The 23,718-nt window shown below is 40.5% G+C and overlaps 2 protein-coding genes across 3 annotated transcripts; one reads left to right on the top strand and one right to left on the bottom strand.

Annotated features, from left to right (window-relative positions):
• Positions 1-232: 232 nt before the first annotated feature.
• Positions 233-6,364, bottom strand: aida (axin interactor, dorsalization associated). The gene is made up of 10 exons (XM_080453433.1): positions 6,051-6,364; positions 5,284-5,350; positions 5,130-5,183; positions 4,784-4,838; positions 4,611-4,674; positions 4,393-4,496; positions 3,542-3,664; positions 2,864-2,986; positions 2,610-2,727; positions 233-2,509 (listed from the first exon to the last, which is right to left on the bottom strand). Exons 1-10 carry the CDS (start codon positions 6,155-6,157, stop codon positions 2,410-2,412), a joined length of 915 nt encoding a protein of 304 aa, XP_080309559.1. The 5' UTR covers positions 6,158-6,364; the 3' UTR covers positions 233-2,409.
• Positions 6,365-8,180: 1,816 nt separating this feature from the next.
• Positions 8,181-22,772, top strand: rnf8 (ring finger protein 8, E3 ubiquitin protein ligase). 2 transcript variants are annotated; one of them, XM_080453346.1, is made up of 9 exons: positions 8,181-8,457; positions 10,504-10,632; positions 10,720-11,162; positions 11,438-11,645; positions 12,469-12,534; positions 13,838-13,948; positions 14,228-14,326; positions 16,994-17,198; positions 21,985-22,772. In XM_080453346.1, exons 1-9 carry the CDS (start codon positions 8,332-8,334, stop codon positions 22,188-22,190), a joined length of 1,593 nt encoding a protein of 530 aa, XP_080309472.1. In that variant the 5' UTR covers positions 8,181-8,331; the 3' UTR covers positions 22,191-22,772. The 2 variants fall into 2 exon arrangements, with proteins under 2 accessions (XP_080309472.1, XP_080309473.1); XM_080453347.1 differs by having other exon boundaries at positions 16,994-17,205; positions 21,985-22,116.
• Positions 22,773-23,718: the final 946 nt, after the last annotated feature.

Genomic DNA, 23,718 nt, shown 5'->3' with positions numbered 1-23,718 from the left:
GTACCTGATATTACAGTACAGTGATGTTCCACTTGAATAAGATTCATAAAGACTTGCCTCCTGGGTTGAGTTGCCGCCGTCTTTTCCCATCTTGCAGTAGAGTGCCACCCAGTGTTTGCTGGTTTGTCCTATTGTTACAAAAGGTATTCTAACCATTCCAAAATGTATCTGTGAAATGGGCTATTGTATCAGAATGGGTCTATCAATAGATCAAGTGACGAGCCTTGTCAGCAACCATTTGTAGTTTATTAGAAATGAAAGCAGTGTAAATATCTGAAACAATCTTTTTCCTCAATGTGACACAAATCAAAATACTGTTCCCATATCCAATTCCCAGTCCATATCCTGTCCCGCACATACAGTACATACATAGTTATAGACATCAGTTAGTGTTTCTTCAGAATTAATTTACACTCTTTGATATCCTGACATTACAAAAATAAAATATAAAACAAAATAAATCAAATATTACAATGCAGAGAATAGTTTAGGAAATAAAAAGAAACCTGCAGGGTATGACTGTAAACATGTTTAAAATGCAACCTAATTTTTTTTTTAAAGCCCTTATAACAGGATGACATTTCAAAACAAAAGATCACATTTCTCAGAGAGAACGGCAAACCGTTAAGACATTCATTCCATTAATACACCTCTGGCTGTGTTTGACTGCAAATTCTCAACATGCTATCCACATAACCATTGATCTAGTGTTATTGGAAATACTTAAATGATCTACAACATGAATTAAAAAAAAAAAAAAAATTATATCATATTGTTTATGTTCCTCAAACGTTTTTCATAAGGTTTGAGCCTAAATCAAGCCTCAGATATACTCATTCCAACTAACTTCTCTGGCTTATAAAGCACTTTCACCTGCAATACCACATTGTCCTGTTTGGCACGGGGAAAGAAAAAAATAATAATGAAAAAAAGGGGGAAAAAGTTTTATTTTTTATTTTTTATCGTTGGAACTGAAAAAATAGGAGGGATTGTACCGAACGTGACGTCACGTTCGGGTGAAAATCAGTTTGGTCTGTTTTGAGACCAATTTACAGAAAACCCCAGATATGCTGTGAAAGCCTGAGTGTTCAAACTGGGGTGTTTTTGGGGATAGAAGAGAGGTAGGGGAGACCAAAAACACACAAAAAAGTTAAAATTCATGGTGTAGTCCCTTTAAGATGCTGTTCCAAAATGTCTTATTTTGATGTGGACAGAAGTGAAGTGTAAAAAGCCAATTCATGGCAGGGGATCGACATCTGTAGCAATCCTATATGGCCATTTTGTTTTGTAACCAAATGCTCACACTGCAAACAATACGAGTATCTACAGTGTGCTGACCACCATGTTGCAATTGTTGCATACATGTTAGTACCCACACATTCATGGGCAAACTAATTTCATACCAAAGTCAATACATACTGATCGTTCCAATCGTATAAATATGGGCAATTTTCATTGTTCCTGTATCATGTAATATTTGCTGAAACAAACATTAACTAGGACACAAACTGACATTTAAAGGATTCTCAGTCGATAGTATTGAACCAGAATCTTTTATAAACATGAAAAAGCGTGCTCATCGGGTAGTATTTAGAAACATTTGATCATGTCAGGGCACTGTGTGTTGTAAATTTGGCACAAAGACAGAATGATACATACACTTACGAACCCATTGCTAAATCCAATGCTGCGACTACAGTACGTCATTGGGTCTCTCTGACCCAAGATTGGATCTTGGATCAAGGAAATGCTTGGCTGAGCATGCATGCTTTCTCTCAGCCCCACTTTGTATCCCATTCTTACAATTATGTACATTCACGCCTAGGAGTTAGCTAGTAGAGTGACTGAACAGCTCCACTCAATCAACCGGGGCTGAAGAGTCAGTTCCCCAATGTGTCATTCGAACCACTGACTCTGTTGACCCCAGTTGCTTTACAAGGTTCTTTGCCAAGTCTAACAGTAGAGTCTCTAACCCAGACTCGACTGAAATGATACAGCTGCTGTAACTTCAAAAAAACACTTTGCTAGTTGCTTTCCCTTCGTTTCCAAAACCACAGCTAAGGAAGACTAGAGATCAAGTGGTTTGCCAGTGGTTTAATCATATTTCATGAAGACCAATATAAAACTTCATGTAAAAAAAAAAGGTAAAAGAGATTTTCTGCAACAGCACCAACGTGTTGTACTTAAAAAATGGCCTACCCAATTGCAAAATAGTGTGCTAGTCTGAGATGATGTGCTGATGATAGGCTCAAATCCTCTCTTCTTTTAATTCTTGTAAAATGGAGACAACTGCCTTGGTTTTACTATTGCAGACTGAGTCGAGATGGGATTCATGACTTTGCTGGATGATTACAGCTATTGAAGGAGGTGCTTTAATGGTCATGACCTGCTCCATCCATGTGACTATCTTTAGCAGTCCCTGTGCAAAGTCTGGTGAAGATGGAGAAAAAGTGGTTTCTTGGTCAGCAGCTGCAGTTTCTTCCTCTTGAAGTCAGTGGGCTTCTTGTACCTGATGTTCAAGAATGAAGATTCACAAAGTTTCACAATTGCAATGGCCCAACTGAACCCAATGACATACAGACTGAGATGCATTTTAATGACTGACTTACAGCTCAATTAAAATGGGACCAGGTTTGATCTCATCCATTTCCATGAAGGCAAAACATTTTGTGCTGGTAAACCTCTTCTTGGGTTTGTAGTGCTTGAATTCAAAGAAGATAGCTGCCCCTGGAAGTTGATTTAATTGAATAAATAGCTTTTTGTACTGCTGACTGAAAACTTTAACTTTTATGAAAAGTATCTTGAATTATGTCATTTGTAATATATTATGATACACTACTGTATGTTACAGGGCTTAAAGTACCTTTAGGTAGTCTCTCCACATGTCTTTGGATCTCCACATCCATGCTGAAGTGAATGTAGGTGTCTTCCTTTCTGCTGGCCACGGGAGTGTCCTGCACTGGGTCCACATCTACACCATTCAAGTCTGAGGGGACAGAAAATAGACAAACAGTTTCTGTACAAAAGATATTTTTGGTAAGAACAACTCTGTAATGCACGATACTGTAAAACCTGTGTGTCTGTGTGTGTGTGTGTGTGTGTGGGGGGGGGCATAGCTGAGTGGGTAGAGAGGCCATCTGTGGATCGGAAGGTTGCCAGTTTGCCCCCGGCCTGCGTCGAAGTGTCTCTGAGCAAGATACTGTACTTAACCCCTAAGTGCCCTTAACCCCGGGCACTGCATCAATAGTGCCCACTGCTCCTCCTACATTCGCCAGAAATAGCCAATCCACAAGCTCACAACGTGTTGCGAAATAGCTTGAATATCAGCTATTTATGTCAAAATGATTTGATGAAGGAAACAAGCCGAAGTACAGAGCCAGCTCAGGTCTGTTTTACTAAGGGTTTAAGTGGTTAACCATTACACCATTTCAGGGATCATCAAACATTAACTAAGATATTCTTGTACAATCCTTTTGACAAGTACAAATTAACCTAAATATTACATACTGTATATGCAAAGTGCAGAGAGTGAAAACAGTACCTTTCACACTAATGGTTATGTAAGGATCGATGCATTGCCCAGCATCCTTCAACCCAATTTTCTCAATCTTTATTGTGAGTAGTGTCATCCCAGGCTCTGAAGGTAGTCGAGGCAATAATGTACCTGTAGAGGACAGAGATTAAAGACAGACAACCCATAAACATCCTTGAAAATGACAACCTAATGATGTGTGCATAGCAGAACACATTCCTTAGACATTGTAAATTACAGTTATTTGGATTATCAACAAATATCAGACACTTAAATATATATATATATACATAACTGCTATTACCCCTTTATGAATTTTAATGGGCTGGTTATAGAATTCTTACCAGAGTGGTAAGCATTTTTTTTTAAACTTTTGTCTGTTCTGCAAGCTAGAGTTCATACTGTATATTTCTATTGTGATTGTGATTCTAAAGCTACAATCAAAACCCAAATCATATCATGAAATGGCAGACTAATGGTAGACGTTGCAAAAAGAAAAGCCATACCTTGCAAAGCTGTAAATGAAGCAGGCGGAGGTAAGTGATGAAGCCATGCACAGCACCGACACCGACAAAGAGAACAAAGGAGACACAGACACGCATAACAATCAAACACAAACAGCCCTCCAAAACAACAACGTGGAGAAAAAACATCCAATAAAGAGTTTATTATTTTATAACTATTTTTAAGTATAAATTCTGGCTTCCTGGAACTCAGGGTTAATACCACCCGCTGAGCAGGTTCTGAGAACCTCATCTGAAACCGAGCCGTAGTGTATGGAAATACTCAGTTTGCTCAGTTCTTTGTAGTGGAATAGAGCCAACTAATGGTCTGTGTTGGGCAGAAATGCAGCGCAGTACCCGGCACTCTGGAGGGGAACGCTTCCGGAGACCCTGCTCCTCCTGCAGCATCCTCCTCCTCTTCCAGCTCAAGGTTCTCCTCCTCCCCTGGAGCGAGGATTTTCCTGACAAAAGGGGATGACAGGCTTTATTCACATCACACCTAAAAGCAGCTTTGTGCTCTGAGACAACAGACAAGATTATGCAGTCAGCTATAATGGAAATGAGTTGCCCTTTACCTCAATGGCACTGGTTGGACATCAAATGGAAAGTCTTTGTTGTAGGTCTGTATATTTTGAATAACTATTGGCAAAAGGAGACAACCCTTAGCAAATAAAATGGATGGACATAAAGTACAATGGTGATGGAGGTATTGATATTGTGAGAGTTTAGTCTTATCCAGTATACTTACTGGGTTCCAGTTTCTTCAGGTCTTCTAGCTTGAACTCCTCATTTGACTGTGTGCACTGTGAAGGAGGAGACAAAGGACACAATAAATAGCCTACATCTTTGGACAAAAACAAGTCAATTCAAAGACCTCAAACCTGTACATTTGGACAAGAGCTGTCCAATGTAATCAAAGTCACCAAAAACAAACTTGCTGAATATTCAAAGTGAGGCATATGATAAACAACAGTTTATAATGTCTATTTTCTATCGTTTACTTTATACAGATCTAATGAGACAGTAAAGGGCTATTTATTTTCACTATACTGTAAGACTGTTTGGGTTAAAAGGGAATACTGTGACATACAAACCTGCAAACTTGCACTTCTCAACTCCAAGCATGTTGCAAACTTCCCTAATGTTTTCTAAAAGAGGCAAATAAACCAGTGCTTAGAATATGAAAAATACACAAGTATCTACGTGTTCTGTTTTAATGACATGTCACTTAAGGTAATGTATAGTTACCTTTTGATCCTCAGTGAAGTCAGATGAATTTGTTGACTGGACCTCTTTCTGTAAATGTCGAGCTAGTCTAGGTGAAGCAGAGTTAAAGGTACATGGTTAGAATGTACAATGCAAGTCCTATTATTAAAAGCTTGGGAATCTGACGTGGGGTGACAATGTACTTTGACGCCCCCTCCCGTTCACAGTGAGCAGGCACAGGGCTCAACATTGTAGACATTGTTTTGTCATTTTGTGTTAACAGAGGAGCTAGTTAGTTAGAGAGTTAGTTGGCACACTAGATCACTGCTTGGTTGTGTATGTTACTACTTTATCTGACTGCAAGACATTCTTCACTAGAGAGATGTAAACCCCACCCATAACAATGAGAGGGTGTGGCTCGCTATTTCTCAATATTCAGAAAATGTGGCCTATTCGTGTACTGCATGACTCCTGATGGCACTAGACTAGACATAATTTTCCAAAACAGGCCATGTTGTCCATTGAGAACTCCACTGGAAGTACACGACTGTGAATTAAGTTGACCCCGGTACACAGGGTACTTGCATTGTGTGGGTATCATCCCCCTGCCACATAAGCCATGGGTGGGTAAGGTTCATTATTTCTTAAAGACAACTTGGTGAAAATGATCATCATGCATTATCTGTTTCCTTACTGGCCATTTGCCTGCACAATTCAACGGGTATCCATAGATAAACAGAAGCATCACCATGCCTATAATACCAGTTGCAGAGAGTGTTATGATACACATCATGTTGATTGCAACTTACATTTGGTACTCATCTATAGCCTCCACTAACTGTCCCCAGGAGTCAAAGTCAGTGCCTTTTCTAAAACTCGCATGCCATTTCTGGATGGTCTTGTTGACATCGGACATTTTCACACACAGGGCGGTGACAGCAACAGGCGGCTCTCCCCCTCTCTCTCTCTCTCTCTCTCAATGTCTCTCTCTCTCAGGTAAGCATCGCCGGTGGATCTCTGGTTCTACAGCCGCCGCTGCATCGTCGGTACTCAGGTAGCTACTGTCTGATCAACCGGTGAATGTGACGATGATGTGATCATCCCCCCCCACCAAGCCCTTCTATTATGCCTGCTTGCTCACCAGTGTTGACAGGTTTTGCGAGAGAAACAAGCCCAAATGAAGCCACATGAGCAATTTAGTTCTGCTGTTTTGTTTGTTATTTGTATCCTGTCATCTGTCTTGTTTGTTTACTTGTTTTGTCATATTTGATATTGTTTGTTTGATTTGGTTGCTATTTTGTTGAAAATGTGTATACATTGTATCATGTGTCAAGGACCCCCTCGAAATTTCCGAGATGCTACATCTCAAGGGGTTATTCCTGATAAAGAATTTCAATCAGCATCATCATTTAAATCTTCATCAGCTATTTGAAAATAGCCGATCTGCAAGCTCACAACGCGTCACTGTGAGCTTGTAGATCGGCTATTTTCACAAAATATTGATTTTTTTTATTTTTATTAAAAAAATACATTTTAGCAACACAAATCTCCCAAATCAAATCAAGTCCCTGGTATAAAATATGTTCAGATGGGGGTCTGCAGACAAATTCATATTCATTTGGGGGTCCTTGACTCCTTGACATGAAAATGTTTGAGAACCACTGGTTTAAACAACATTTATAGGAAGCAAGCCCCAAATAAGCGACTACACTTTTTAGAAACAAGTCCAACAAACCACAACCCGCAACTACCAATATTTACAAAGCCCAAATTCGCTTATAATAAGCGGACATGGCACCCCTGTTGCTCACCCGAATGACATATCCGGCAGAAGAAAGGAAGTCCCGCCTACTATCTACGGGTTGCGAACGTTTTCTATCAAGGCGTCGTCCGGAATCCTCCGGATGGACGGGGCACGGAAATTTTTGGGTCACGGACTCATTTTAAAATGCCAACATTTCTTTCCCCTCAAAAGATTTTTTAAAATGTATCTTGTTTCAGATATAACAATAATAATGTCCATAAATAAAGTGACAAGATTGTAGATTGGCTATTTTCACTATTAAATAGTGCTTAAGTGGATAATTCATAATGGATTTCTTTTTGGTAGATTTCCAGGGGAGGATACTACTGGGATCAATTAACTTTGCAGGTTGCAGATCGGGCCCAGAAAGGATACGGAAATGGTCTATGTGGCTGCCTGCGTTGTGTACAAATGAGCAGATACAGTAGGCGGGCTCTAGACCGGATCTGAGCACTGATGCGAGGTTATGGCGCGATTACTTTGTCAGTAAATTAGTTTACCCCCCACCTGTCTTACTGTCTATGTCGAATTTTGTGTGTATAAGTAATATTTAATGTAAAAAAAAATTATATAATACAACCCTTTGCATTTATGTTGGTCATTTGAATGTAAAATGTTAATTCTCCATTTGTAAAGAACCGTACTTCTAGCGCCTCAACTCACTAGTGCCCAAACGACATTCTCGCGAGACAAACAGCATAACTAACAACCAGTGTTGCCATGTCGGCTTATTATAAGCGACTTTGGGCTTCTTCTGTAAAGTTGCTTGTAAACAATGGTAGTTGCGGTGTTTTGGGCTTTTTTTCTAAAGTGTACTTGCTTATTTAGGTTTGCTTCAAATGTTTTAATTACTTTTTCTCGTTCTCAAATATTTTCATGAACATGTTTAGTGCCATAGGGAGCATTTGTGTTGTTAGAATGTTTCAAATATATTCCAAATATTCCACATTTTATTTCAAGAGTTTAAAAAAATAGTAGCTCTACAAGCTGCTATTTTTGTAGATCGGCTATTTTCAAATTCGTTTATAAGCCACGTTTAAACTGCTCATGTTGCCTAAATTGCTTCTTTTGGGGTTGTTTTCCTAGACCTGGCTGCTTATTTCTCTCACAAAATGTGGCAATACACTGCAAACAACATGGCAGTCGTTCTACCAAACATCAACCAGAGCGGATCATCACAACTTAGCTGAGCGTGTTTACTGTTAGCATTAGCAGTATTTAATAAGCTGAAAACACTCTTTAACAATAAACAATTTCTCTAATAGTTAGTTATAGAATGAGGTAAAATGAACGTCGTGGCGTCTAATTCCTCTGCGGCCGAAGAGGATGAGAACTGTGAACGTGAAGAAGTGTGGTGTCTGAAACGAGTCGGAGGAGATTTTGATTGGCTTTGCTTGTTTGACAACACAGAGGTATCAATACCACAGCTTGCTTTCGTTAAACTAATGTTTATATTACTTTGCCGCGTAAAAAAAGTTATAGTTCTTACAGTTGTTTAAGCCTTGGATCAAGACTATCGTAGATGTATTTTATTCATTTTTATATCTACGATAGTCTTGGCTAGCACCCCTAGTGCGTCCTGCACTTGCACCAGTTAAGCCCTAGCCCTGAGACATGACTGTCATACCATGACAGTCATGGTGCCGAGTCCCCCTGGTCTAAAGTTGTGTTCGATTTTTTTCACATTGCCATCTCTCACATAAACATAAACGTTCAGATTTCAAATATAAAGTGCTTACCACCGAGCCACAGATGTTACAAGGCGATGCGGACCGCGATGAGTACCCGTATCTCCCGTATTGTTCAATAAAAATCATTTTAATCCCATCGCCGGCCATTTTCTTTTTTAGTTTTTTTTTGTTTTGTAATGTATCAGAGTGCAATACACCTCCCAACCATTAGTGTCGCATGGTTGAAAGTATCGGAGACAATTTGGAGAAAATGGCCGGCGATGGGATTAAAATGCTTTTTATTGAACAATACGGGAGATACGGGTACTCATCGCGGTCCGCATCGCCTTGTAACATCCGTGGCTCGGTGGTAAGCACTTTATATTTGAAATCTGAACGTTTATGTTTATGTGAGAGATGGCAATGTGAAAAAATCGAACACAACTTTAGACCAGGGGGACTCGGCACCATGACGCTTGTATACAAGCGTCATGTGAACCATGGCTAGTTAAGCCCGTACTTCTCCGTACATGTACAAAATATATATATATATAAGGTGCTTACCCTGTTGCCCCAAATGTTAACAAGCGCTTCAGAACCTATGCGCACGGTATTAGTCCATATCTTTCAAGAAAGAAGTGTTTTAATCCCGTCTGTGTCGGATTCTGTCGGAAATTCCCTGTATTCTTCAAGGGCGGTAGTTACCGGGCGCATCTGGTGAAAGCCGGTATTACACTCAATGTAAACAGAAAGTAAATGAGGGGGGAAACGGCGTTCGGCCACACACGGGATTAAAACACATTATCTATTGAAAAATATGGACTAATACATTGCACAAAGACTCCAAAGCGCGAGTTAACATTTGGGCCACCGGGTAAGCACCTTACATATTTTATATGCTGATGTACGGAGAAGTACGGACTTTACAGGTGAAATGGAGGACTCACTGGGGAGTGCAAGCCAAGACTATCGTAGATATGAAAGTAAAAGTCAGACTCGATAAAATACAATGAGTCTAATCCAAGGCTAACGGTTGTTAGTCTATTTTACCAATACTTTTTTGATTGATTGATTGATTACTGTATTAACAGTTTGCAAAAGATACAGACTAGGTACAGTTATACAATAATGCTGAGTCAGAAAGGAGGGCTTGTTTCCATTGTGGTCCGGTGTATTCAATTCATCAAAACATATAAAGATATACAATATAAAGTCCTCAATACAGTATTGGATGTTCCATCATGCGTGCTTGGTTATTTTCCATTTACAGGTCTGATATCAAAAGAAAATCAAAGGTGTAAACTTGAATAACATAACTTACTTTTAATCCAGCCACATCATTTCTTTACCTCAGCTTCAAGAAACTAGTAGAGGGCATCTGACACTCTTTCAACTTGGTGTATCCATAACCAACAAGGAGAGGACATTCCCTCCTTCCTTCTGTACTACTGTAGATTCTAAATGGTACCTTAAGTAATAACCTTGCAGTCAAACTTTGAAGTTTACAACATGAACCCTAGCATGTCATGAACCTATAGGTGTGACGAGGTTAAGAATACAATTCCAGTCTTAAATGTAATTTTAAAATATTATTTGTATTTGGCCCCTCATTTGTAAAATAGATATAATATATATAAGTGCCCAGAAATACCAATTGCCCACTGTTCCGGTTATCTAGGTTTACATTCGGCGAAAATAGGAGATCTACAAGCTTGCCACGCCATGGCAAGTTATGGTTTAAGTGGTTAAGTGGCACCATTTATTTATTTGCTTTTTATTATTGGACAGATAACTGTTGGACGTGGTCTGAATGTCACCTACCAACTTCTATCTCCAACCAACCCCCTGATGATCTCCAGACTGCACTGCGTTTTCAAACAGAGGGAAGATGGGCAATGGACAGTGACTGACCGGAAGGTATCTCATTTAGTGTTTGCTCAACTTAATATCAGACCCTATCAAGTGCACCCATTAAATTAATGTAATGTTGCTTACTTTCCCCAGAGTCTTAATGGTGTTTGGGTGAATGGAAAGCGCATACCTGCTGAGAAACCACATCACCTACAGATTGGGGACACACTACAACTTGGTGTTCCAATAAATGACACCATCGACTATGAGTACATTCTTAGTTGTCTCCCAAAGAAAGACGTTACGCCATACCTTGCAAAGGTATCCAGTGAGAATGCACCCTCCATACTCAAGAGGACTAAGAGAAAATTCAATAACATTATTGATGAAACTGAGCCTTCCACCTCATCTAAGCCCAAGCACTATCGACGCTCTACCCCAGACAATTCACCTGACCAGTCCACCGTAGTAGTGGAAGACCAAGCGAGGGCCAGAACAAAACAACCAGAGGTCTCTTGCTCAAGCACACATGTTCACGGAGCAGATGTACGCTCGGAAGGCACCAGCGATTCTTGTGGTTTGGACAGTTTGCAGAGGTATATCAAACTTTCAAATTCTCTCATAAATATTGGACCTGGCGGTAAGGTTGCTTAATTCATTCTTACTGCTTAAAGGCAGAGCTAAGCGTGCAAAATGTCACAAGTATACATTTTATTGACCCTTTATTCATTTCCTCATTAGATGATATCTTGTGCCAACTTCTGCCAAGACTTCCATCACACCTTATATCTTATATGCGTGTTAGTGGAACTCCTACTGTGATCATTACACTGTTTCTAGACCTTTGAACCTCCATAATGTCTGATTGTAGGTTCAGCAAGAACATCCTGATGCTGCGGGAGCAGGTCGGTGACACCCAGAAGCAGGTAGCATCACTGAAGGGAGAGCCACAGCAAGGTGACCCAGTCAGAGAGGAGCAGTTCAGGGTGCTGCAGAAGAAGTTACAGACACTCACAACCAAGATGCGCAAGATGGAGACGTTGGAGAGGTCGTTCAGTGAGACAACAAAACAGATGGAGGTGAGGCTGTTCGTAATAGAACCTTTTACACATTACTTTTGACCCAGTACTGTCTTTTCTTTTGTAGTGGTAATTTTCTTTTAGTTTTTTGTCTCTTTGCCTGCTACCGACGAGATTTCCCGTCAGATTCTGCTAAGGCACAGCCTGCCACTGACAAGTTTGAGTTTTTTTTTTTTTACTTTTAAATTTTGATCCCACGATTTTGTAAACCTATTTTTTACACCCAGTGCCAATTGTCTATGTAATCCTGGGCACTACCTTCCCTCTGCCAACCTAGGGAGGCCAGGGCAGAGCTCGTGCCTCATTCAATGCATGAGAACCTACTACCTACCGTGCCCCCCAAGATTTGTGTTTTCAGTGGTTTTCCACCAGATGGCGCCGTTCAAAAAAGGAAAAGGAAAGGATAGACCCGGACATGGGTTTACGTACTTCGTTTACTTCCTGTCTATTTGTTGTGGAAAAATGGCTTTATCTCCGTTCCGCGACCGGACATTCTACGACCGATTCTACGAGACCCGCGTGTGTGTAATGAGGCTACGGCGATCACAGAAAATATTCCATGATTTGTAAAAGTAAAATCACTTGAAAATCTCTGGCAGTGGCGTGGCAAACGATGTGTTATTCGTGGCAGTCAAAGAGTTAATGGCTGTTGTTTATTCATCTGGATCCTTGTGGATTTGTCTTATATTTTGCCTTAAACATAAGAAAACAATGCACACGTAGAATTTCATTTCCCCAGTGAAACCATTATAACCCATATCAGTGTGGCATGTTTTATATCCAGTAGACATTAAATTGACTTAATCTGTATTTTTGTTCACAGGCAAAGGAGAAAACACAACAGGAAGAGGACATTATGAAAAAAAAGCTAGAAGATGCCTTGCGGGAGGTAAACTGAAAATGGCATACATGTTGTACTGTGTTGATTTTGTGTGTTGACTTATTAGATAACTTAAACTTACAGAGTTGGTTGGTTCACCATGTCATTGCTGTGCATCCTAGCATATCTGCTTCAGTTGATGTAGATGACTGAAGTATTATCTTATACAGAGGCAAGATGTGCATAGTTGAGCTGTGGTTCATTGACAGATGACCTTGTCCTCAGTGTCCTTGAGACAAGATTTCAAATGCAATAGTCTCACATTTATACAATAAATAGTTAAGAAGTGCGCTAATCAATAATTCACCTTGTTTTCTGTGACAATTGCAATGTTGTCAGATATTGAGTTGGTGATCTAATATATGACACTACACTAGAGCTCTTCACGAGTCACCCGATTCCTAAAATACCTGACAAGACCCGAGACCTGTACAGGTCAGATCCATATTTGATCAAAATCACTCGGTATCGGTTCTATTACCTCGGAACTCGGGTCTGTCTATCATTATGTGTAATACCCGAGTGGATCCGAGAAGACCCGTACTACTGTGTGTGCGGCACGCTGCACTGACCAGGAGAGAAACGCAATGAAGTGCTGTTCAACTTGTGCGATGTTTTAGGCTGGTTTAGGATCAGATTACTGCAGCGCAACAACAAAAAATTTGAGCTACGCAATGCATGCGTACCATACTACAAGCCAGCCGCCAGGCTGATTTGAAAACACCAGCGTACAATCATGGATTCCTCTGACACTGTTGTCCTCAACGAGGTGAAAGCAAAGCTTTAATCATAAAATGGCCATTGGTCAATAGGTCTGCTATTATTTCATAAAAGTCCACATTTATATTCAAAGAGAACATTTTGTCACACATTTTAAATTAATAGCCTACCATTCTGTGCATAGCCTATTTATTTATTTATTTTTGTATTTGTTTCATATGCGCCTTTTTTGAAGGGGTGTCTGTGTCGGGAAACAAATCATGGGTCCAATTAGGGGCCGGTTCCATAAGAAAAGAAAGTCGGAATCTGACCTAATGGTCACAGGTCCACTAGGGCTCTGTGCCGTTATTTGAAAAAAATCTCGTAACTGCTCGAAATCTGACCAAATTTCGGTTAGGGTCAGTTTTTTTGGACCCGTGAAGAGCTCTAATCTACACCCAATAGTTTGTAATGTTTTAAATGCTATTTGAATTGTGCCAAATGTTGTATGTAACCTTTTATGTAGAATCTATGTACTGTACATACATACTGTGTGTCCATGTTTGATTTGATCGTATTTGAAATCTTTACCATCTGTTCGCAATGTCGATAGCAAAAGAAAGTGATGGAAGAGTTGGCCCTCTCTCGACAAGGCTTTGAGAAGGTTCTGCTGGCCAAAGACAAGGACCTCCTGGCCAAAGACAAGGAGCTACAAATGACAAAGGTATGCATCTGTAGTCTATATATTTAGTTTTTGTTCTCCCAATTGTGTAGTTTAACCTCAGCGGCCTATTTTTGAAATACTGAAATAAGGAAAGTCCCAAGCTAAGCGTTCTCTGACAGAAGTTTAAGGAATCAAGGACGGGTGAAGACTCAGAGCTAACAGTCTTAAGAAACCACCCACACCCGCAGGAGAAATATTTGCCGCTGCAGCAGTCCGACAAACGGCCACGTTTCGGCTCCTCAGGCCTTCATCAGCGTTATATTTGATCTTTTCCCACAGGAGAGAGCACAAGCTCAGAAAGAGGAAGTAGCAACCCAAGTGACGGAGGTACTGGAGAATGAACTTCAATGCATCATTTGCTCAGAGCTCTTCGTGCAGGTAAAACAGTAATTTGTTTTAATTTATTTTTTTACTTTGTTTTTGCAGTTTCACACAGATAATCATAATTCCATAACATCCATTCCATAAAAAACAAACAAAACCAAAACAAACAAAAAGGATCTTGGGAAATACAGAAATAAGAATAACAGTCATTTGTTTGTTTTAGAAAAAGCATATATCACATTATTCATCCTTTCCAAGCACAGATCTTTTGACCATAGAAATACAACGTTGTACCTCGTCAACCTTAATCGGCAGATATGCAAAAAATATGTTCAGATAAACATAATTATAATGTATTATCTTAAAGGGTCTACACCATGAAAATCACTTTTTTCTTGTTTTTTTGTATTTTTTGGGGTCCCCAGTGTCTCTTGTACCCAAAAAAATGATTTTTTTTTTAATTCAGTCATTCCTTCTCATTTCATGGATTTCCAGAATGGGCGTGTCTGAACAGGCGATCTCAGAATGGCAATGTTTCTGACATCACAAACATTAATGATGGCAAACCCAATGTTAAATGAAAAGTGCCCGAATCGCTCCGAAACTTTTTCTACCCCCCCTAAGTGGGGGTCTACGAACAAATACTTCGGGCTCGGATTTTGGCTCCGCCTCCCGGAAGTGGGTGAAACAGGCACCTCAAACACTTGGTGGAATTGTTCAAAAATGTTCAAAGTGTTTTTTTTCGATTTTGTATTTTTCTTAGATGCTTCTTTTTATGCAGAATTTTTCCTTTTTTTTTTTTTTTTTTAAATATAATTTTTTAATAATAAATAAACAGACAGAATTGCTCAGTAGCCCCCCCCTGCCCAAGAGGACGTTTTGGTATTGCAGCTGAAAGTGCTGTATAAGCCAGAGACAATTGACTTGGGATGAGTATATCTGAGTGATGATTTAGGCTCAAACCTTTTGAAAAAGGTTTGAGGGACATACACCATATGATATTAAATATAAAAAAAAAAAATTTAATTCATGGTGTAGATCCTTTAATATTATACAACAGGTAGTTCCGACCAAGCAATTGAAATAGGCTCTCTACCCGTGCTCAAAAGAGCATGACAGCACACCTAGCAGTTCTGAAATGAAACTAACTAAAAAAAATCAGCTGTGCTGATCAGATGGGAGTCTCGGCAGAGCAAGTGGCTAGGCTAGCAGTTTGCATGGGAAGTTTGCAGACATAGTAGCTAAGTCTGGCATTAATAAAAATTATCTTAGTTACAACAATGAGATTGAGCTAACAGTTTAGTTTTGTTTCTCTGTGTATTCAGTTTGGGAAAAGTTGTCTAGTGCACAGCCATGTCAATGTTGGGTCTGCACTAGCCCCTTTCGGGACCCTGTTTACCTTTTTTGTATTTGGGAAGGCGGTATCCAGGGTCCCTTGACGCTGAAACCACTCTCTCTCGTACTCGCGGCTACCCACTGTCTGGTCTCGGGCTGATAGCTTGTCGCTTAGAAGTTGCAGAGATTTCTCCACTTCCTATGTCCCGCCTCCCCGCGTTGTGATTGTCACGCAAGCATGTAGGAGCTCGCCAATCAGAGGCAGTAACGTAGGACGCGCAGCTTGTCAGTCACAACGCGGGGAGGCGGGACATGGGAAGTGGAGCAGAGTGTGAGAGAGGAGCTTAAGTTTTACTAAATGTAATTATTAAAAATTTTAAACGGCATCGCTGATCCGTGCGGATTAATGCAGCTTTCGGGCGCGCTACTACTGCATCTCTGGGTACCTTTGAGAAATCTCTGCAACTTCTAAGCGACAAGCTATTAGCCCGAGACCAGACAGTGGTAGCCGCGAGTACGAGAGAGAGTAGTTTGAGCGTCAAGGGACCCTGGATACCGCCTTCCCAAATACAAAAAAGGTAAACGGGGTCCCGAAAGGGGCTAGGTCTGCACTGGCTGAGTAAACACTAACAGAGTCTCTTGTCGACCCCATGTATTTCCAGGATAACAGGTAACACTCGCAGAAAGGTTGTTTTGAGAGCAAAATTCCCCACAATATGAATACATTTTTGTATGTTTTATTTTGATGGCAACTGTTGCATAATCGCAATATTACATTTCATGGTGGCTTTAATGTGATTATTGGCACGTAAGTGTCAAGTGATGCTTGTGGAACTCGGCTTCACCTCGTTCCTGACTGCATGACTGTGTCGTGGAATTCTGGATCAATCAGCAATCGATAAGGCACATAGGAGTCGAGACAATATAGTCTAGGTGGTGGTTATGCTTTATGTACATGATATCATGGTCAGAGGTACATTAACACTCATGTCAGTGGTACGGTACATGGCAGATAACTTAGTTACACTGTAGCTGCTTCAAGGACAACTGAACCATAACAAGATAGGCTGTACCAAAACAATAGTTATTATGCCTAGTGGAGACATTTAGGCTCTTACAAGCTGTCAAATATCATAATGTATTGTAGAAGTATTATATGTGATGGTACACATATATAAAGGTTAGATATAAGCAGCCATATAATTTCTTCCTCAACTGTCTTGCCAATAATCACGGCAAAGCACACCCTCTTGTGTAATATTGCTTAATTATGCTCCTACAGAAACTGTCCTTGCTTTTTAGGCACTCCTGAAGACTGCTGTTAACACAAACACTTCCTTTGTACTGGCAATGATGTGTTTGTGTCTGGACTTCCCTGCCTTGTAGGCTGTCAACCTGAACTGCGCTCATAGCTTCTGCATGCACTGCATCAGGGAGTGGCGTAAAAAGAAAAATGAGTGCCCCATCTGCCGACGAGAAATCCAGTCTCAGACCCGCTGCCTGGCGCTGGACAACTGCATCGAACGCATGGTGGAAAACCTCAGCCCTGAAATGAAAGACAAGCGCCAGACCTTGGTCGCAGAGAGGAAAGGTAAGAGGTGCGTCAATTTTGCGCCCAAATTGGCCTATATGATGTGGATAAATGGAAACGTAATCTTCAAAGAGTTTTATTGTCTCCGCCAGGCCGAAAGGCATGGCGAGAGAGTATGTTTTACCCTCCGTCCGTTTGTCTGTCTGTCCGTCCGTCCGTGTGTCCGTGTGTGTGTGTGTGTGTGTGTGTCCGTCTGTGACCAGCTAATCTCTGGCACCGTTCGCAGCGAAACTGTGCACACACACTCCCTGAATGCCAATTCCGAACTTCTGCCCCAAATTTTTCACATGGGCCTTTTATAGCGCCACCAGGAGGCCGATTTGTGCAAAACATATTTTTTGACAGTACTCCTACAGATTTTGTTCAAAAATCTCGCAAATCGGTACACAGTATTTCTATAGTCATTAAACGAAACAGGTCTTTCAGATTTTTCATATTCCTTCCTGATTGGCTAAAAATGGCTTCCAAAGTTTGCAGGAGTGCTTTGTTTTCAACAAAATGCCTCAAATCATGAACAAAGCATGCAATTTCCGTGAAATTTTGCACGCATATTTCCACTATGCAGAGGAAGAAATGCCACTTGCAAATGTTCAAATCAGCCTCATGGTGGCGCTATAACAGGCCAATTCATATTTTTACCTATCACTGCACCGATCTGTGTAAAACTTTGTATGCGCACTCCCTAGAGGTCAAGGAAAAACCTTTGCCCTGCATTTTTTACATTTGCCTTTTATAGAGCCACCAGGAGGCCGACTTATGTAAAACACATTTTTTTAATATTACTCCTTCCGATGTTATCCAAATTTCACGCAAATCGGTACACATGATCTCCATAGTCATGTGATCAAGACGGATGTGTTTGATTTTAAATATTCCATCCTCATTGGCTAAGATTGACATCTAAAGTTTGCAGTAGTGGCTTGTTTTGAACAAAATTCCACAAATCATGAACGCACCGTCCGATTGCGGTCAAACTTTGCACGCACATTCACACTATGTTGAGGAACAAATGCCACCTTTTTAACATTGGCCTGTTATAGCGCCACCAGCAGGTCTAAATTAGCAAAACATAGTTTTTTTGCACAAAATGCCTCAAACCATGAATGCAGTGTCCGATTGCCGTGTAAGGCCTAAGAACAAATGGCACCCTTTAAACATTGGCCTATTATAGCGCCACCAGGAGGCCACAATAACCTACCTGACCTGGCGGAGACCTGTGCTCCGAGGAGCACTTTTTCTAGTTTTCATTGTTATATATGTCACTGTCATACGATATATCATTGTCATGCAATACAGCAGGTCCCAGCCATGCTGGAAGTGAAGCCGAAGACGTGGCTGAGACTCAGTCTGAGCTTACCTTAACTCATTGAGTGCCAATGACGTCTTTTGACGGCCGTTTTCATTGTGCCATTAGTAGTAGGGGGTACTAAGTGAAAAATCGTTACGCGGCGGATAAAAGCATGAAATTTGATACAGATGTCCCTTGGGTCATCCTAAAACATCCTAGAAGGGGTGCCCAAAAAAATCTTAAACAGGAAGTGAGTTATGGACAAAATCCAAAATGGCCTCCTAAACTGTTGACCGTTGACTCAAAAGACACCAAAATAATCTCCAAAAAGCATAAAATGTGGCACACATGTCCTTTGGGTCATCCTAAGACATCCTAGAAGGGGAGCCCAAAAAAATCTGAAACAGGAAGTGAGTTATTGACCAAATTGAAAATGGCCGCCTAGTGTTGTCGATTGACTCAAAAGACAACTAAAGAATCTCCAAAAAGTATAAAATGTGTCACACATGTCCCTTGTGTCATCCTAAGACATCCTAGAAGGGGTGCCCAAAAAAGTCTTCAACAGGAAGTGAGTTATTGACTAAATTGAAAATGGCCGCCTACAGTGTTGGCGATTGACTCAAAAAGCCTATAGAATCTCCAAAAAGTATACAATTTGGCACATATGTCCCTTGGGTCATCCTAACACATCCTAGAAGGGGTGCCAAAAATAATCTGAAACAGGAAGTGAGTTATTGACTAAATTGAAAATGTCCGCCTACAGTGTTGAAAGATGATGCAAGATACCTACAGAATCTCATAAAAGCATGAAATGTGGTACAAATGTCCCTTGGGTGATCTGAACGCATCCTACAAGGGGTGCCCAAAAAGGTTTTAAACAGGAAGTGACCGCCTAAAAGCAGTTGACACAAAAGAAAACATAAGGGGACGTCATAAAAGTGTATAATTTGGTACGTACATTGAGTGCTTCTTAATATATCCTAGAAGGGGTTATTTATTTGTTTGCTTGTTTATTAAACTTTTTAGGAAGGGACCATGTTGAAGAAATTCTAAATGGCTGTTTAAACAGTTGACCATGGCAGTCTGCATATTATGCAGACTCAATACGACAGGTTATGCAGTGCATAACTTGCCGTATTTTGTAGTCTACCTTCTGTTTTCATTTCTACATCACTTATTTATTTTACTTTCTGCATAATTTTTGTATTGTACTCTTTGAATCTTCTTTATTTATCTAACTCTCTGCATATTCTCATTTATTTTACTCTGCATCTTATCTTACTCTGCATATTCTTATTTTACTCTCTGCATCTTATTTATTTTGCACTTTACATCTTCTTGCTTGTTTTACACTCTATCTTCTCATGTATTTTCTTCTTGATCATTACTGTTTTTTTGTGATTAGTGTTTAGTAACTACATGTATTCATGTGTGCCATTTCGCAATTACCAGCACATTGGCATAATGCTCTGCAAGGTAACCCAGCATCCCGGCATCTACACTTTCTCGAACAGAAGGGCTCAGCTTTGCAGCCACACTTGAGTTCTCTACAAACTTAAGCAGCCTCTGGCAAGAGTGTCCATAAAGGTGTCCACGAATCAGCGACTTTAATTTATTTGTCAGGAGATGGTAGAGATTGCATAGCTTTCAGGCTTCTGGACCAAATGCTAGATTGGCTGCTCGATTTGAATATTGTAGCAGTGCAGCCCGTGTGGGAGGAGTGTTTTCCATTGAGAGACTATTCAAACTTTTTTTGGCACCCCTTAGGATGCATTCAGATCACCCAAGGGACATTTGTACCAAATTTCATGCTTTTATGAGATTATTTTTTATGAGTGTCTTTTGCATCATCTGTCAAGACTGTACACAGCCATTTTCAATTTAGTCAATAACTCACTTCCTGTTTCAGATAATTTCAGGCACCCCTTCTAGGATGTCTTAGGATGACCCAAGGGACATGTATGCCATTATGAGATTCTTTAGTTGTCTTTTGAGTCAATCGACAACACTGTAGGCGGTCATTTTCAATTTTGTCAATGACTCACTTCCTGTTTAAGATTTTTTTGGGCACCCCTTCTGGGATGTCTTGGGATGACCCAAGGGACATGTATGCCAAATTGTATGCTTTTATGAGATTCTTTAGTTGTCTTTTGAGTCAATAGATAACACTGTAGGCGGCCATTTTCAATTTGGTCAATAACTCAGTTCCTGCTTAAGATTTCTTTGGGCACCCCTTCTAGGATGTCTTAGGATGACCAAAAAGACATGTGTGCCAAATTGTATGCTTTTATGAGATTCTTTAGTTGTCTTTTGAGTCAATCGACAACACTAGGCGGCCATTTTCAATTTAGTCAATAACTCACTTCCTGTTTCAGATTCCTTTGGGCACCCCTTCTAGGATGTCTTAGGATGACCCAAGGGACATATGTGCCAAATTTTATGCTTTTTGGAGATTCTTTTGGTGTCTTTTGAGTCAACGGTCAACAGTTTAGGTGGCCATTTTGAATTTTGTCCATAAGTCACTTCCTGTTTAAGATTTTTTTGGGCACCCCTTCTAGGATGTTTTAGGATGACCCAAGGGACATCTGTATCAAATTTCATGCTTTTATCCGCCGCGTAACGATTTGGCCATTTTTTGTGCTTAGTACCCCCTACTATAGTGCCAATGACGTCTTTTGACGTCACCTATTTTAATTTTCAAAAATGCTCCATCCACTTCAATGTTAAAAAATACTGCTACGGGGTAGAAGAAGAGTTGCCATCCCCACGGATAGTCGGATACCCAGATGCATATAAATAATCTTTGTTCAACGGCTATGACACCTGGAAATAGAACAGTGGGGCGGCATATCGACGGGCGCAGCAGGTGTCTAGCGCCGTTGGTGTGGGGGTTGTACATAAAAAAATGGCTGGTTTGTGTGTTTCAAAAATGAAATAACAACGAGATTAATAAGAATGTTTTTTTTATTTGGGGGACGAGGGAGTATTTTCATTTCTCGATGGTGCGTTATACCTACGTGTCAGTGTTTTTTATTGTGTGGCGTTGTTGGAGGCAAAGCTGTGTAGAAGGGTCTGTCTGTGAGTCTTGAGTATCTTTGTCTGGGTGTAATTCGTGAACTGGTCTGATCAGTGACACATTTCTTGTGCACACTAGGTAGGTCAGTAGGCCAATTACCTCCACTTCCTTTTTCTTACATATGTTTTATATATCTTTTAAATATTTAACATGAATTTGTAATGGTAGACCGTGGTCGAATCACACTGAAACCTTGCCCAAATATGGAATCACATCTCATATAGATGACTGATGTCATAATAGACTGGCCACATGAGAGCCGAGATCCACATGAAGCCATGCCGTTATTAGACCCCATTTGTTTTTAATTCATGTGAGGGACTTTTCACTTCACACCTGAGAGGAAATGATGGTGTCTTGGGGCGCAGGATGTTACACTTATATAATGAAATGTATACATTCTCCTTTTCTTTGTTTGCCAGCCGCTGAACCATTGGTGATCCCTGATGAGGACAGTACCCACAGCAATAGCATGAGCATCAGCAGCTTGAACGACAGTGATAACGAGAGTGTGTTGTCTTTGAACAGTAGCAGCAACTCTGTCATCTCCGTGGACTCTGAAAGCCGCGGATTCCTGGACTCGTTCAGCAGTAGTTTTTCTGACGAAGATGATGTCATTGAAGATTAGCCCCCTTTTGTCACCCTTGGGATGGCTCTCCATGACTGGACTGTCTGTAAAGTTGGAAGTCTTTGCCTCTTTGTTGAGGTCCAATGGCCACATTTAGTATGAGGTCCATTATTGAAATTATTTTGTTTTCTTTATTTTTCTTCTCAATTGCCTGTCTTGTTCACGTTTAGTCTCGCGAGCCAGACTGTTGCCTCCCACAATTTTCAAACGCTTCCGTCATACAGTCTGGAGCACGGAAGCTCTGGAAATTATGCGGCGATAAAGCGGATGTGACGCCTCCTCCCCGCTATCGTTTGGTCAGTCTTGCAAATTTGTCCTAATATATAAATCTAAATATTCAAAGCATATGTAACTTGCTGCTTAGCAGAAATTGAAATACAAATATTTAAATATATCTTTGTGAACGGAAATGACGAGCAGATGACGGCTTCTTTTCTCGGCTTTCGGGATGTGTATTTCCAGACCATACAGTATAGCATTTGGAAATTGTGGAATAGTTGTCTGGCTACGCGAGACTAGTTCACGTTCAACAAACGAATAACAATAAAGTCTAGTCTGTCACTTTCTGAGGGCAGTCCTGGCCATTGCTTGTACGTTTTTGTAACTGACAAATTGCCTCATTGGGAAAACGACTAGAAAGTCATTGTGCATGAAACATTATAAAATGTATGATGCTTTAATTTTTTACAAAGACATTTACATAATTACAAACTAGATCAATTTGCTCCTCGGAGCACAGGTCTCCGCCAGGGCAGGTAGCTTATTGTGGGCTAGCACACATTTACTCAGGCAGTCCTGAGAGTCATTCTGGCAACCTACCATAATTAACCTCAGATGACACATTGGACCTCTTCAACTGGCTGTGTGACAAATTAACTAGGTGATGCTTTACAGGACTGTACCATGTTTCTGGATTACAATATTGTAGTATATAATCCAAACACAAGATGGTGCTATAAATCAAACAAAAGCATATATCATCTTGCTGCTTTGTGGGTAAAGTGTCAACAGCTTCACACATTTTCAACAGTGCTCAAGGCAAGCAATCTCTATGGTGGAGTTGGTGTCTCTCAGTCGACATCATCTAAGAATGGAACTCATCAGTTACTACCTCTGTCTATCCTTTGGTAATTTCATACAGTCGGTGATGTTGCCTAGCAACTAATGCATTAGCCCCTTGTGCTATGTAAACAAATAGAAGTGTGATATCACCTTTCCCAACCATGAGGCAAAAAGTGATGCCAGCATTCATAACAGACAGATGGTTGCTCCCTGTTGGCACTTGATTTCCCTGTACATTGTTCTGCAGGGCCTCTTCCAAGCTTCTGAGGATTTTAACTCTTGTCATAAATGAGGATGGCATGTATTCAATTTCCCAATACCAAATCTCTTATCGGTATGAAACAGCCGAGCGCTTTGTGAGATATATGAGCCAATATCCCACTGTGCTGTATGGCATAAATAGAGGGAGAAGTTAGCAGTCAGAATGACATCAGCAGGTCTGGTAATTTGGTGGCATTGCATTATT

This window comes from Gymnoscopelus braueri (assembly GCF_963280865.1).
Source record: "Gymnoscopelus braueri genome assembly, chromosome: 16".
Taxonomy (NCBI): domain Eukaryota; kingdom Metazoa; phylum Chordata; class Actinopteri; order Myctophiformes; family Myctophidae; genus Gymnoscopelus; species Gymnoscopelus braueri.
Note: the sequence above shows the minus strand (reverse complement) of the source record. Positions and strands in the feature narration are given on the sequence as shown.